The sequence below is a fragment of the Ixodes scapularis genome, unplaced genomic scaffold, assembly GCF_016920785.2.
Source record: "Ixodes scapularis isolate PalLabHiFi unplaced genomic scaffold, ASM1692078v2 PGA_scaffold1__304_contigs__length_218370807, whole genome shotgun sequence".
Classification (NCBI taxonomy): Eukaryota; Metazoa; Arthropoda; class Arachnida; order Ixodida; family Ixodidae; genus Ixodes; species Ixodes scapularis.
In genome coordinates this window covers 61,446,568-61,459,226 of record NW_024609846.1, presented here as the reverse complement: position 1 = coordinate 61,459,226, position 12,659 = coordinate 61,446,568, and the positions used below count along the sequence as shown (strand labels likewise).

The 12,659-nt window shown below is 48.6% G+C and overlaps 2 protein-coding genes across 6 annotated transcripts in view; one reads left to right on the top strand and one right to left on the bottom strand.

Moving 5' to 3' along the window:
- LOC8026693 (probable RNA-binding protein 19) overlaps positions 1-1,070 on the bottom strand; it is a 120,831-nt gene extending 119,761 nt beyond the window's left edge. Inside the window, exons 1-2 of one of the 2 annotated variants that reach the window (XM_042290758.1) lie at positions 934-1,070; positions 646-828 (exon numbers count right to left, since the gene is read on the bottom strand). In XM_042290758.1, the coding sequence (XP_042146692.1) occupies positions 646-828; positions 934-969 (219 nt within the window). In that variant the 5' untranslated portion in view covers positions 970-1,070. The remainder of the gene's footprint in view (positions 1-645; positions 829-933) is intronic. The other variant, XM_042290759.1, reaches the window with a different exon arrangement.
- Positions 1,071-1,235: 165 nt separating this feature from the next.
- The window catches only part of LOC8026694 (ubiquitin-protein ligase E3B), a 68,986-nt gene continuing 57,562 nt past the window's right edge, over positions 1,236-12,659 (top strand). For all 4 annotated transcript variants that reach the window (XM_042290757.1, XM_042290754.1, XM_042290755.1 and 1 more), the window contains exon 1: positions 1,236-1,333. The gene's annotated coding sequence lies outside the window, so the exon portion shown is untranslated. The remainder of the gene's footprint in view (positions 1,334-12,659) is intronic.

The window sequence follows — 12,659 nt, the reverse complement described above, 5'->3', positions numbered from 1 at the left end:
AAGCTTAGTCTTTTCAAGCTCGATAGTTATTGGTTTCAATATACAATCAGTGCATGTTGGGCCAATGGTAGAAGAGGGCTTAAAGAAAGAACAGTTTCAGTACTATTTTTTTATTTATATAAAGGGTAACTGAAATAACCAGGCTCAACCTAAAATAAGCCATAAAAATTGGCGCCTGTACGTAGCAGTCTAAACTTTTCGTCAAAGGTGCATGTCACAGGTCGGTTTTATCATGTGAAATTATAAACCGTAGCTCCCTTTCTGTAAAAAATAGGGCCAAAAAACTTGCCAGGGCCAACGACAGCCGAGTCAAGTGGCGGGTTATGTATGACTTTGGTAACTTTTACCTGTACCACGTTATTCTTTAATACTGGTAACTTGTAACTATAACACTGTTACTTTTTGATTGGGTAACTGTAACTGTTTAGGCCATTACAATTACTTTTTTTTCTACTATATAAATTAGAACCCACTGCCACGACATGGTGAAATTGCCATCTTGAAGTATTGTTTTGTTGGAAAGGTAAAATAATTGAGGCCTCTTAATTCAGGGAACTGTGTGGACCACGTAAACGAGGAAACGAAGGGGAGGGGGTGGGGGAGGGGGGGGGGGGGGGGTGCGAGGCAATCAACAAGGCATGTTACCTGCAACTTTGAAGTGTCGAGGTACGCGTTGTGAAAATATTCCTTCGCGACGGCCGCTTGAGCTTCATCCTTGTAACCCACGAAAGCAAACCGGCGAAAGACACCCTCTTTCGTGTACTTCAGCTGGAGGTCTGTGATGGTACCCTTGCTGGAGAAAAACTCCCGCAGCCTGTCTTCTTTCACCTGGGTTTTGGAAAGTTGGAACAGTGAGTCGATTCAAACATTCCACGATCTCAAACGATGACGACGCAATATTGCACTTTTATATTGAGAAAATGAACATCTTACCCTTTTGGGGAGGTTTTTGACGATTATTCGCGACATTACTACTGAGAGAACTTTGACATGATCAATCAAAACAAGCGCACATGGTAAAAACACGCATTACGACAGGAGGCTGCCATCTTAAAGGCCCGCAGAATTTTAAAATTTATTGTAAATACGAAATTAATAGTTAAACACTAATAATCTTATATAACTTACAAATAAACATTGCAGGGGTTCATAATAGTTTTTATATGTATTTAACTGTTTAATTATAAACCAGTCGCAAGACGGTAGTACACCAACTGCGGTGCCAGCCAGAACGATAGTCTGCATTCATTTTGGATTTTTGGCTGCTATTGTCAGGTTGATTTCAAAACATTCGCGATGTCGCCGCTGGAGGAGCACCCCTAACTCAAATTGGTAAGTCTTTGCCTGTGAGTTTTCTGTCCGAACAACGCAACCACAAGCACCACCTCAACCGTGCAAGCGCGGAAGAGAACCGCGGTTGGTTCGTAGACGGAACCGTAGATAAACATTGACGTCTCGCAACGCACTTCTCGTTCGTCAAGTCTCCCCATCTGCATAAATATTTGCCTGCCCTTTTAACGTGCCAAAGACGCACACACAGATTTAGAAGCATCCGCTCCTAACCCTGGTGGGGCTCCTGCCCAAAAAGAAATCTAAAAAACGATGGTCAGAGATCAGTAGGAAGCATTACGCGATTCTTTGACACTCGTCTTGCCAGTCTTACTTTTGAATGGAGCGACCGACTTCAAGGTACACCACCACACGTCCTGCATGTTTTGTTTTAAAAAGAGTCTTAGTGCGCGATTTCGAAACGCCGTGTGAGAGTAGCTTAGCAAGCTCGTTGTGCTCATGCTTGCGGCAGCGCTGTTGTGAGTCGCCCGTAGTGCCGGACCAGCTGTTCAAAAAACCTCCCGACACTTGCGCCTGTTTTTTTATGAGGTTAACGCATCCGGCTACGTTTCAAGTGTTTTTCTATGCTTAGGTTGGACTATCCGCGAGCGCGCTGCACGGTATGTTCGACTGTTGCTCGCGTGTCGAGCTCACGTCCTGCTCGAGGTAGTAGTTCCGGATCAAGATGTGGAATCATAAAAGGTGCGCTCAAACGTTGTTCTCTTTCGTCAGCCAAAGTCTGGTAAGCCATTCTTCCAGACTGACGCTTAAGCCGCGAAAGCGAGATCTTTTGGAAAGTTTATCCCGAAGCACTTCGCAATTTGGGAGGTCATGGTTATATTCGAACGAAAAGCAGCGAATGTCTATACCCGTGCGTGAGTCGAGGAGCGCATGTGAACCTATAGTCTCTGTGACGCAGACTAACGTTACCTTGTGCTGGACCCTGAAACCATCTGCATATCTGTCTCTGGCAAGGTTGCACGAGTACTTCTATATTTCTCTGCTCCGCAGCAGTGTTTTTTGTGCATGTATTAAAAACTGGTACCTTTGAGTAGCATAGCTCTGAACTGGCATTTCGTCGCTGACACTACCTCTCTAATGGCATCACTTGCACAATACAAAACTCGTCATTCTCAGCAACTAGTAAGGGATTATCTGTAGTATGGCTTGTCATTTAAAGAAGAGGCATGATGCAAATTTTGGTGGTTTTGTCTTGGTCTGGGGGGTAAACATGCTTTTATCCCATGTCAATGGGGTCTCCGTAGAATATGTGCTTCGTGGGCTCATAACTGTGCGAAGCGCAATTTCGTTTGCTGCTTGCGCAGGGGTTGCGGTGATGTTGGAACGCCAAGCTCTGATTGGCTAGATTGGAATGATTGCGAGTAGACCTCAATGCCAGATGCCTGGAGGTTTACCCTCTATTTTTTTTTCAATCAGCCAATTAGAACTCGGTTTTCTGATATCATTGCATCCCCAGTTCGAAAAGCAAATGAACTTGCGCTCCGCATAGCTTTGAGCAGACATATTTCACTCCAAGGGCTGCATCAGAAGCGTTTTGAATGACGGGTCAGCGGGACTGTTCCTTGTTGCGTGAAGGGGGCTTACGGTTCCTTGGGTCCTGACTTGGGATTCCCTAGTTCGGATGCACATGTGCACTGTGGACTGTCGTGGGAAGGATGGGGCCGCCTCGGAGAAATGCGCTCAAGAGTGCTTCTACGTGGCTTGCATGTCCTCTGTTCTGACTCGCCTCCTATGTGGAATGGTATGATTGAAAATATAAACCGAGGCAGATACTTTGTTGACTTTGTGCTCGTAGGAATGGCAGCTGACTGACATTCTGGAAGATCTTGTATCAACACTTTCAAGGAGCTCTGCCAACATGCGATGGATATCTGTATTCCAAACAAACTTTTGTGTCCCTCCTTTGTTTCTTTGCCTATGTTGTGAATGGCTCACCCCCCATGCCATAGCGTGCTCGGGTGCTCTTGGTGTTATGATTCAGTGTGCATAAATTAGTGCTGCGAGGAATGAGCTAGAAATTTTGGCACTGAGGAACACCGAGCTACAAGGACCTACTTGTGTTTGGCATTGAAAAGTAGAGCAGCGATGATAATACAGGAGCAAGTTCCAAGTCCGGTTAACATGGGATGTTCGTGGCATAAACCTGTGTTTGTACAGAGCCTTATAATGTACCCTATAGTGAATAGGCCTAAAATTAATGTGTATATTGGTGGTGTACAGTAGGAAAGTAGTCTTGTTCGACTGGAGTTGCTTGGGACTGGCCAGTCTCTGCTTCAACTTTTGAGCGAGATACCAGATTGAAAGTGTTCTGGTGGCACCGCTCCTGTAGCCTTTTGGAATTTTTGCATATTGTCTAGCGTTTCTTTATCATGCATACTTTGTTTTACTAACATTGGATTGGGTTTTGAATTGTGCCAATTAGATAAATTGGGCGGAGTTTGCTGTTTGCTGGTACATCAACTTTGCTCTGTCCACAGAAAGATAAGGATAGTACTAGACTTGCTCGAGGAAAGGAAGCCTCCACACTGGGGAGGTTTTGTCTTTTATTTCCTCTTCAAAAAGTGTGGATCCTCTGTCATATAATTCAATTGCTTTGGCATAGTTTTACCTTTTTCATTTGCATTCATTTACAGTTTTAAGGTTGATCCATATTTTGTGATACGGGGCCCCGTCATGCATGCATTCAAAAGCCTTTCAGATTGGAGACTAAGCAACAGCAGGTCATCTCACACTCCTGATTGTTCATGCTACATATGCTGGTTTGCGAATTGCCTAACGTTTTTACTCAAAGAAAGGCTTTTGACATGCTTATGTCATGTGGGTTCATGTCTTCTTTTTGTTTCTTGTTAGATTGCTAATCCTGAAATTGCAAGTTTAATTATGTTGTTTGTAATAATTTTAGTAGCAGTTCAATGTCATAGAAAAGATAATTATGCAGGTATCAAATCGCTATTTGTGTAACAGCCAACAGTTTTATAGGCTGCAAGTAAAAATTTTTGCTTCACACTCAGAGTAAGTTTAAACCTATTTCTGTTGCTTTGACTTTAAACTGAGCCCATTGCTCTGCTGAACCCATGAAATGCTAAAATAAATGTATGAGTGATTCCAGTCAAGCTGCTTTCTTTGTGTAACCTTATAGACAATTGTAAGCTTGGTGCCCCATGCGCGCAAGCAAGTGCAGCGTGCATGTGAACGTAGCATTGGAGCTTGCAATTGCACGGGCAGCGGCCGGTCGCCCAGCTTGCAATCGTCTATAGGAGAATGGCGTGGGAGAAGCTGGCATCAGATGCCTCCGTCAACAAGGGAGGATAAGTCATAGATTATGTTATCTCTCCTCCTGGTGTCAGCATTTCGGTGATGTGTAGAAAGATGGCATCGAAGCCAGAGAGGCAGTTTGTTGGAAAACAATGCACACAATTTGGGGTGAATCTCACCACTGTGACAGTCCACACGGAAAGAATAAAAACACTGAAAATATACGAGGGACAGACACACACTGTTCTTTCAAAGAGCAACAACATTTAAATGATGCCCATCACACTGTGAAGAACCACTTGGGCCATAGAGAAAATTAAGGGAAGACGAAAACACTAGAAAAAGATAAAAGTAAAGATAGCTGAATTTAACTTCCTGAAAAGGAAGAAGAATATTGGAGGAGGCTTTTCCTATGACAACTCTGACGCTAGGAATTCCAGCTCTGGTGTTGATAACAACAGCGATATCGACACCAGTATTTCTAGTATTGTTGTCTTCCCTTAATTTTCAGCATTCTAGTATTTTCGTCTTTCCTTAATTTTCTTTGTGACCAAAGTGGTTCTTCCCAGTGTGATGGGCATCATTTAAATGGCATTGCTCATTGAAAGAACTGTGTGTGTCTGTCCCTCGTATATTTTCAGTGTTTTTCTTTCCATGTGAACCGTAGTCCATCCAACGCGCTCTCCTACGTGTACTTGTGACAGTTCTCTAGTTGTCTTTACAAGTGACAGTTGACAGTGGTTCTCCAACCTCCTTTGGTACCTCTTTACAAGTGAAAAGCAATGACTGAACTGCCCTTAAAGTTTTTGCTGTCACCATATTTTCTGCCTAGGTTAGATAGATGGCAGAGAGGACATATCAGGGTTATCGCTTTCGAGTCTGAAGCTAGAAAAGTGGGACAAGCGAGACAATGAAGCAAACGTGAACTGTTGTTCTAGATCTTGTGCCCCAGTCATTTTGTGTAGTGTGTTATTGCCCTCAATATTTGTGACAGCGATGGAAGGAACATATACTGGTTTGGACTAATTGCAGTAACATCACATGAGGTGAGACTGTGGCAGTATTATTGACAGAAGTGGGACTTCACTTGTAATGCTGGGTGGTGCAGCAATGACTAAATGAAAGGCAAATTCCTTTTTATGCCTTGCTCTCCCATTTTGTAAGTGTTTACAACAATTTAATAGCTGGGGTTGAAGCAGTGCCTCGTGAAACATCTGGCAGTGAACAGAGTCTATCGCATCACGGAGCTTCCCTGCTAGCTTTAAATACACATTTCAGCGTTCCGAACAACTCCAGAGGTTTTTGCAAGACTTTTGCTTTTTCTTTTCATTCATCTAGTGCTCGCTGAAGTCATTGTAACTGAAATGTGCCGATGTAAATTTTGTGAACTCTCTTAGTTTGTCCCTTTTGTTCTGCCGAATTGCTGCTCTGTTCACATCTGCTCATGTGCTCAACCAACTAGAGGCTTTTCAGAAACTACGGGAATATATATGTGCAATCTTCGAAATTGGTTGTACGGCTCTCTTTGAATTTACGAAATTTTCACGCTTCTTGTCGGGAAAGTCGCTTGTTTCAAAGGTTACATTACACTTGTTTTATTATTAGGGTTGTGGAGGCAAGGGGGCATTCTTCAGCTTAGGGCATATGTCAGTATACGGTTTCCAGTGTGGAAATCTTTCCGAGTAGGTATTTCTGTGCTCTACAAACAAATTCATATGCTGTTAGAACTTGGCAAATCAACTCTGTAGGGCCTTGAGACAACGAGGAGTGACAAGTCTTTTTTTGTTGGTCTAACTTTCACAGTGGACTTACATTATTGCTCACTCGTCAAATGTGACGCCAACGCATCGTATCAGATGCCAGCTACCTTTTGTAGTGCCTTAACTGTACACACACTCTCAAAGACCATTCAGCACAAAAACAATGTTAAAGGTGGTGAGTTTGTTTGGGACCAATCACCAAATGCATTAATTAATGCACCACAGCATGTGGAGTGAAGCTCATTCTGCAGGACCCAGCAACCATTCCTTGGTTTGGTCTCCACCCCTGCCCCGTTACGATCTGGATGAGCATTGTTCCAGGGGTGCTGTTATGTATGAACTGCAAGATGCTCATTAGATTTCAGGGCTGTCATAATTGCCTATCCAGAGTAAAGATAGCCAACACTATTTCAAGGTAGATTTAATTTTCCATGCTTTGAACCTCGGTGCAACGAATTTGACTTTTTTGTTGGGTGTTTTCGCATGACAAAATCCACCATTTGTTAGATATCAGCGTAATGAAACTTGTAAGCTTTTGTGCACTAATAATTTGAGGGTGCATTGTGAATCTTTGGAGTGCTCGCCTTCTGCATATGCTAGACTGCTGATAACAACAATATAGTGAACGAAATGACATCGGTGAAAACACCCTATAGTCAGGCTATGCACCAATTAACCCCTTTAACAACATTTTTTTGAAGACATTTTTTTGGTGGTCGGGTTTTGTTTTTGAAGAAATAGTACAAAAGAAAAGTCAATGCACAGTTTTTTTTTTTTTTTTAATTATCTAGTGGGAGCACATACAGTGCTTGCAAGCAGTTCAAGTTTAGAAGCAATAAAGGCGCATTCACACCGGCGATGTGCAGCAATCGCACAGAAAAGTGACCATCGCGGAAAAAAAGCAGTGCGTTTCGGGGAGTCGCTATAGTAGTCCCTTGCAACTCAAGAAGGTAGGGCAAGGGAAAGGAAGGCCGGGGAGGAGGAAGCTGACAGAACGCTGGAGAGGAGAGGCGGTTTCCTCCTCTCCTCTCGTCCCCCCTCAGCTTCCTTCTCCCCGGCCTTCCTTTACCTCATCCTACCTTCTTGAGTTGCAACAGACTATAGCTGACCCAACTTTTTGCATTGCTATCTAGTCTTGCAGCAGCTAAGCCAATCAGCGGTGTTCGGAGCTTGAGTTTTCGAGAAACGACTCGCTCATCGTGCACGCCAGTGTGACCATCTGATTTTTTTGCGATACGATCTAGTTGCATCGCGCGGGCGCTTTATATTGCCGGTGGGAATGCACCTTAATAGTAAATTTTGAAGGCGATAAATTGTCTCCTTTTTCTCTATTTGGTTTCATTTTACTGTATTCGCTTCCGCGACATTCCTGCGGCTTCAGATTCCTAACCATAGGTATTTACAGAGCTGCTCCGTCAAATGATGAGCTTTCATCCTCTGAATTTAATTCCTAAAATTGTTGAAAGCAGCCGGTATGCAATGTGAGCATCACATGCTTGGAGCGTCTAATTTGAGAGCTATGAATAGTCCAGCAAAGCGAAACCTAATGTTTAAATAGTTTGTCAAAAGCATTACAAACAGCAACACCCTCTGCGATGCTTGCAGTTTCGCGTTTAGGCAGGCACTTTCAGATGTATAGTCACCGCTGTACTGTGGTTCTCCTGGGGGCCACTGCCTTTGGGAGTACCACGTTTGCGGCGTGACGCTCTATTGCGAAGCGGGTTCGTACTCGCGTGGCATGCTGCTCGTTGAGCGCAAACAGACACCAGTCACGTTGGTAACGGTGATAAACTCTGTTTATTTACAAAGAAACAAATAACGAGAACACAGCGGCTAAAGCTGGTGAACGCCGTCAGTGTGGAGATCGCCCACGGCCGAACGGTCGTTCACAAAGATACAAAGGACGGGGTAAACGCTCACCGGTGCACCGCACGGCTCCCCGTTGTCGCCGCCGCCGAATCCCAGGAAGAAGAGCCCAGTGATACTGCCGTCTGCTGGTTTTAAGATAACGGCGGGGCGCCGGGCGAAGTGGCCGATCAAGGAGCGACACGTCGATCTCCTTTGTGCGGGGGTTCGTTATGGAAATCGCCCCGAAGGGGGAGAGGAGGAAGCCATTCACAGTGGTAAGCAGCGCCACCTCTCGCTATGTTGGCGCGGCCGCCACGGCGTGCCAAAACGCTGACACGACAGAATGTTGAAGGATCACAATCCCCACACTCCCCCCTCCTTAGCCAATAGTCACCCGCAAACGGATCTATTGACACAAACACATAACTAGACTAAAATAATAAAAAAAAGAAAAAGGCCGCCACGGGACACAACAGCCCGGCTCATAGGTCCATGGTCCAAAAGTTCGTCCAACGGTCCCTCACCAGCGGTACAGCTCCCAGCGGCAGTTGGTCGGCTGCGTCATCCCGTGACGGTCGCGCACTTGGCGGGTCACCTCCTGAGTGCCCAGGCCGGGGTGGGGCGTCGAGCCCAAAGTGACGAATGTCCCACAGCAGCATTCCGCCGAACGCTCAGACGTCGGACTTGAAGGGCGCCCTTGGACTTTTGGTGGTAGACGTCCATCTCGGGGTCCCAGTGCTCATGGAGTGTCCGAAGTCGGTGACCCAGCAGCCGTGTTCGTCGACGAGCACGTTCCGGACGGCCAGGTCCCGGTGGATTGTCCCTCGGCTACCGGTGTAGTGCATGCCCTGCGAGACCTGCTGGGCGAACTGCGCCAGGTCCCTGGGGCCCTTGGGACTTGTCACGGGACGAACGGGAACAGCTGGTCCCTGGTCGGCGAGCTTTCCGACCGCGGCGCGGGTCCCGAAGATGATGAACGGGCAGTCCCTGGCCGGATGTTGATCCCGACGGCCCACGAAAACGACGGGTTGCTGGTTTGGCCCGCGGCCGGCTGGGGTAGCGGGACCGCCTGACGAGTCACGCGCAGCTGTGGTTCCTGGACGCTGCTGAACTGCCGTAGCCAGGAGACAGCAACTCCCGAATGACGCGAAGCAAAGGCTGGAGATCTTCTTCGTAGGTGCGGAATGTACTGCGGTAGAATGACCACTTGGTCTCCGACCGCTTGTGACGACGCTCGCACCGCGCTCTTGTGTTGACGTGTGGCACACGTGAGCGTAGGTGGCAATAACTGACGAATGGCCGTTACGCCTACCCTTTCCCTCGGAAGCCGTGGTTTGGGGATTCCCCTACGGGTTGGTCCGGGAGCGAACGCAGCGGTGACCTATCTAGGTCACTGCTTGCCAGTAAACAATGGTGTCTGGTGCGTTCGCAAAGGCAGCAGGTGTATTGTGCTTTGCACTTCCCTTAATGTGACATTTCGCCACTTACAGGGGCTGCCTCTACGAAAACTTCGGATATTAGTTCCTCCGTCTACGCAGATTGTAGCCAGACGCCTGTTGTTCATCGTCGGCGTTATCTCGCGCTGCGGGTGCATGTTTTTGCGGAGGCTGAGTTTGCTCGTTGGCCCCGTTTTCCCTCTCATGGTAGGGTCTCAGATCGCATACATGCACCGGCCCACCGACTTTTCTTGATTGCAAGTTTGTCAGCTTGTACACGAGTGGGGAGAGAATCTCTTGTACTCGGTACGGGCCACACCACTTCGGAGCCAATGCGGCCGAGAAGCCTTTTCTGGCATCACTCAGAACATGGTTGCGTCTGAGGACGAGATCGCCCGCTTTGTAGCGGAGATCTCGATGCGAGCGGTCGTACTGAGCTTTTTGTTTCGCTCGCACTACCCCGAGATTGCGACGCGCCTTTGAGAAGGCTTCCGTCATCCGAGTTTGTAGCTGCCGTGCGTGGTCCGTTTGCGTCGGCTGCGCGTTGTCCACCCCAGCGCTCGCCCCTAGGACACGGTCCATGGGGTTCGGAAGCTCTCTCCCGAATGTGAGGAAAGCGGGGGTGAAGCCCGTCGAACGGTTGAGAGTGGTCCGAAGTGCGAACTTGATCTCGGGGATATATGTGTCCCAGTCACGGTGCCTTTCCGCGAAGGCGGCCAGCATTGGTTTGATGTTTCTGTTACATCGCTCCGTGATGTTCGACTGCGGGTGGTATGGCGTGGTTGTTTTGTGCTTTATGCCAAGGGCCTTGCACACGTCCACGAATACCTTCCCGACGAAGTAGCTCGCTCGATCAGTCAAAAGAGCTTCGGGGAACCCAAAACGGGTGAAAACCTCCATGAGCTTCTCCGTGATCGCTCGGGTTGTCAGCTTACGGAGTGGAAAAAGTTCCGTCCATTTGCTGAAGTGGTCAGTTACAACCAGCAGATACTGGTGTCCTTCAGGGCTCCTCGGTAGGGGGCCGACCACGTCGCAGGCTGCCAGAGACCATGATTGCTGGCTCGGAATCGGTTGCATTAGGCCCGGCGGTTTGCCACCTCTTGGTTTGAAGCTTTGGCACGAGTGGCAGGTGCGGGCATAACGGAAAACGTCCCGTTTCATGCCCGGCCAGGTGGCGATGCGACATAACTTTGAGTAAGTCTTGGAGCCGCTCGCGTGTCCGGCCAAGTGCGAGTCGTGATAGTAGCGCAAAACTGCGTTTCTCAGACTGCGGGGTACCACTACCTTGAACGCCTCGTCAGAGTCTTTCTCGGAGGGTATGTACCTCAGTAAGAGCCCGTCATTGCTCAGCAGATATGAATCCTCCGTGCCCGCACCAATACCAGATACGTCCCGGCACTCGGCGCCTACTACAATACCAGTAGTGTTGCGCCCGGCGGTCGCACCGCCCGCCTCCACGGCGTCAAACTTTTTCGCGAGTCCGTCGATCACCTTTCGACAAAACGGATCATTCTGCTGGGCTTTCAGAAGCTCTTCTTTGCTGAACACGATTCCCATTGCGCTCACTGCGTCTAGGTGGTTGATCGTCTCGTCCGGGGTGGTCAGATCTGCTGCCTCCCTTTGGGACTGAGTCACGGCTTCGCCTGACACTGTGAGTGTCGTTGGCTCGGCCTGGGTCTTTGCGGAAATTTGTGTGCAGTCTACGGGGGCTCGTGACAATGCGTCCGCCACCACGTTTGTGCTGCCTTTCCGGTACCGCACGACGTAGTCATATTTTTGCAGCATCAAAGCCCATCTTGCCAAGCGACCAGCGGGTTCGCGAAGTTGGGAGAGCCATATTAGGCTTTGGTGATCTTTTTCGATCACGAAAGTGGTCCCGTCGACATAAATGTCGAAACGCCGGAGTGCAAAGACGATGGCCAAGCACTCTTGTTCGCATGTGCTGTAGTTCCTTTCAGCTGGCGTCAACGAGCGGCTGGCGAAGGCCACCGGTCGGAGTACACCTTTGTGCTGTTGGAGCAGGACCGCGCCCAAGCCCAGATTGCTGACATCTGTTTGGATCAGAAAGGGCTTGTTCAAGTCGGGTAGCATGAGTTCAGCTGTGTCCGCGAGCGCTCGGGAGGTGCGGCGAAAGGCCGCTTCCTGCTCGGGACCCTAGCTCCAACTCACGGACTTTCGCAATAGGCGTGTCAGTGGTGCTTGAAGCGTCGCGCAGTTTGGGATGAATTGGCAATAGAAGTTCACCATTCCCAAGTAGCGACGGAGGAAGCTCACGTCGGTTGGCGCAGGAAACTCCAGGATTGCCTGTAGTTTGTTGGGATGTGGCGCAAAGCGCCCGCGATCAAGTTCGAACCCGAGCAAGGCGATACGGGTTTCGGCTATTTGAGCCTTTTCGGGGTTCAGGGTCATTCCCGTGGCTTTTAGCCGGTCGAGTACGTCCTCGAGATGACTTAGGTGATCTTCGAAGGTGTTGGAGCAGACGACAATGTCGTCGAGATAGGCCATTGCGTGTTTCCATTTGGCTTCTCCCAGTACTCCGTCGATCAATCGCTGGAACATCATTGGCGCTCCGCACAGACCGAAGGGCATTCGTGTGAATTCAAAAAGCCCGCAGTGACAACAGAAGGCTGTTTTTGCCTCGTCACCTGGCTCCATCCGAACCTGGAGGTAGCCTCGGCTAGCGTCCAGGGTGGTGAAGTACAGCGCGCTGCCCAAGTTGGACAGAATCGAGTCGATGCTCGGTAGCGGGTAAGCGTCCTTTCGTGTGACGTCGTTCAGACGGCGGTAGTCCACGCAAAGACGTGAGCTGCCGTCCTTCTTCGGGACCAGCACCACGGGGAATTCCCAGGGGCTGTTAGATCGCCGGACAACTCCTGTGTCAATCATTTCGTCCAGGGCACAGTCGATGGCTTTTCGTTTAGCCAAGCTTACGGGTCGCGCGTTCTGCCTTCTTGGCGGTTCGTCACCCGTCTCAATGCGATGTCGCACTTCATTTGTGCAGCCCGGTCGG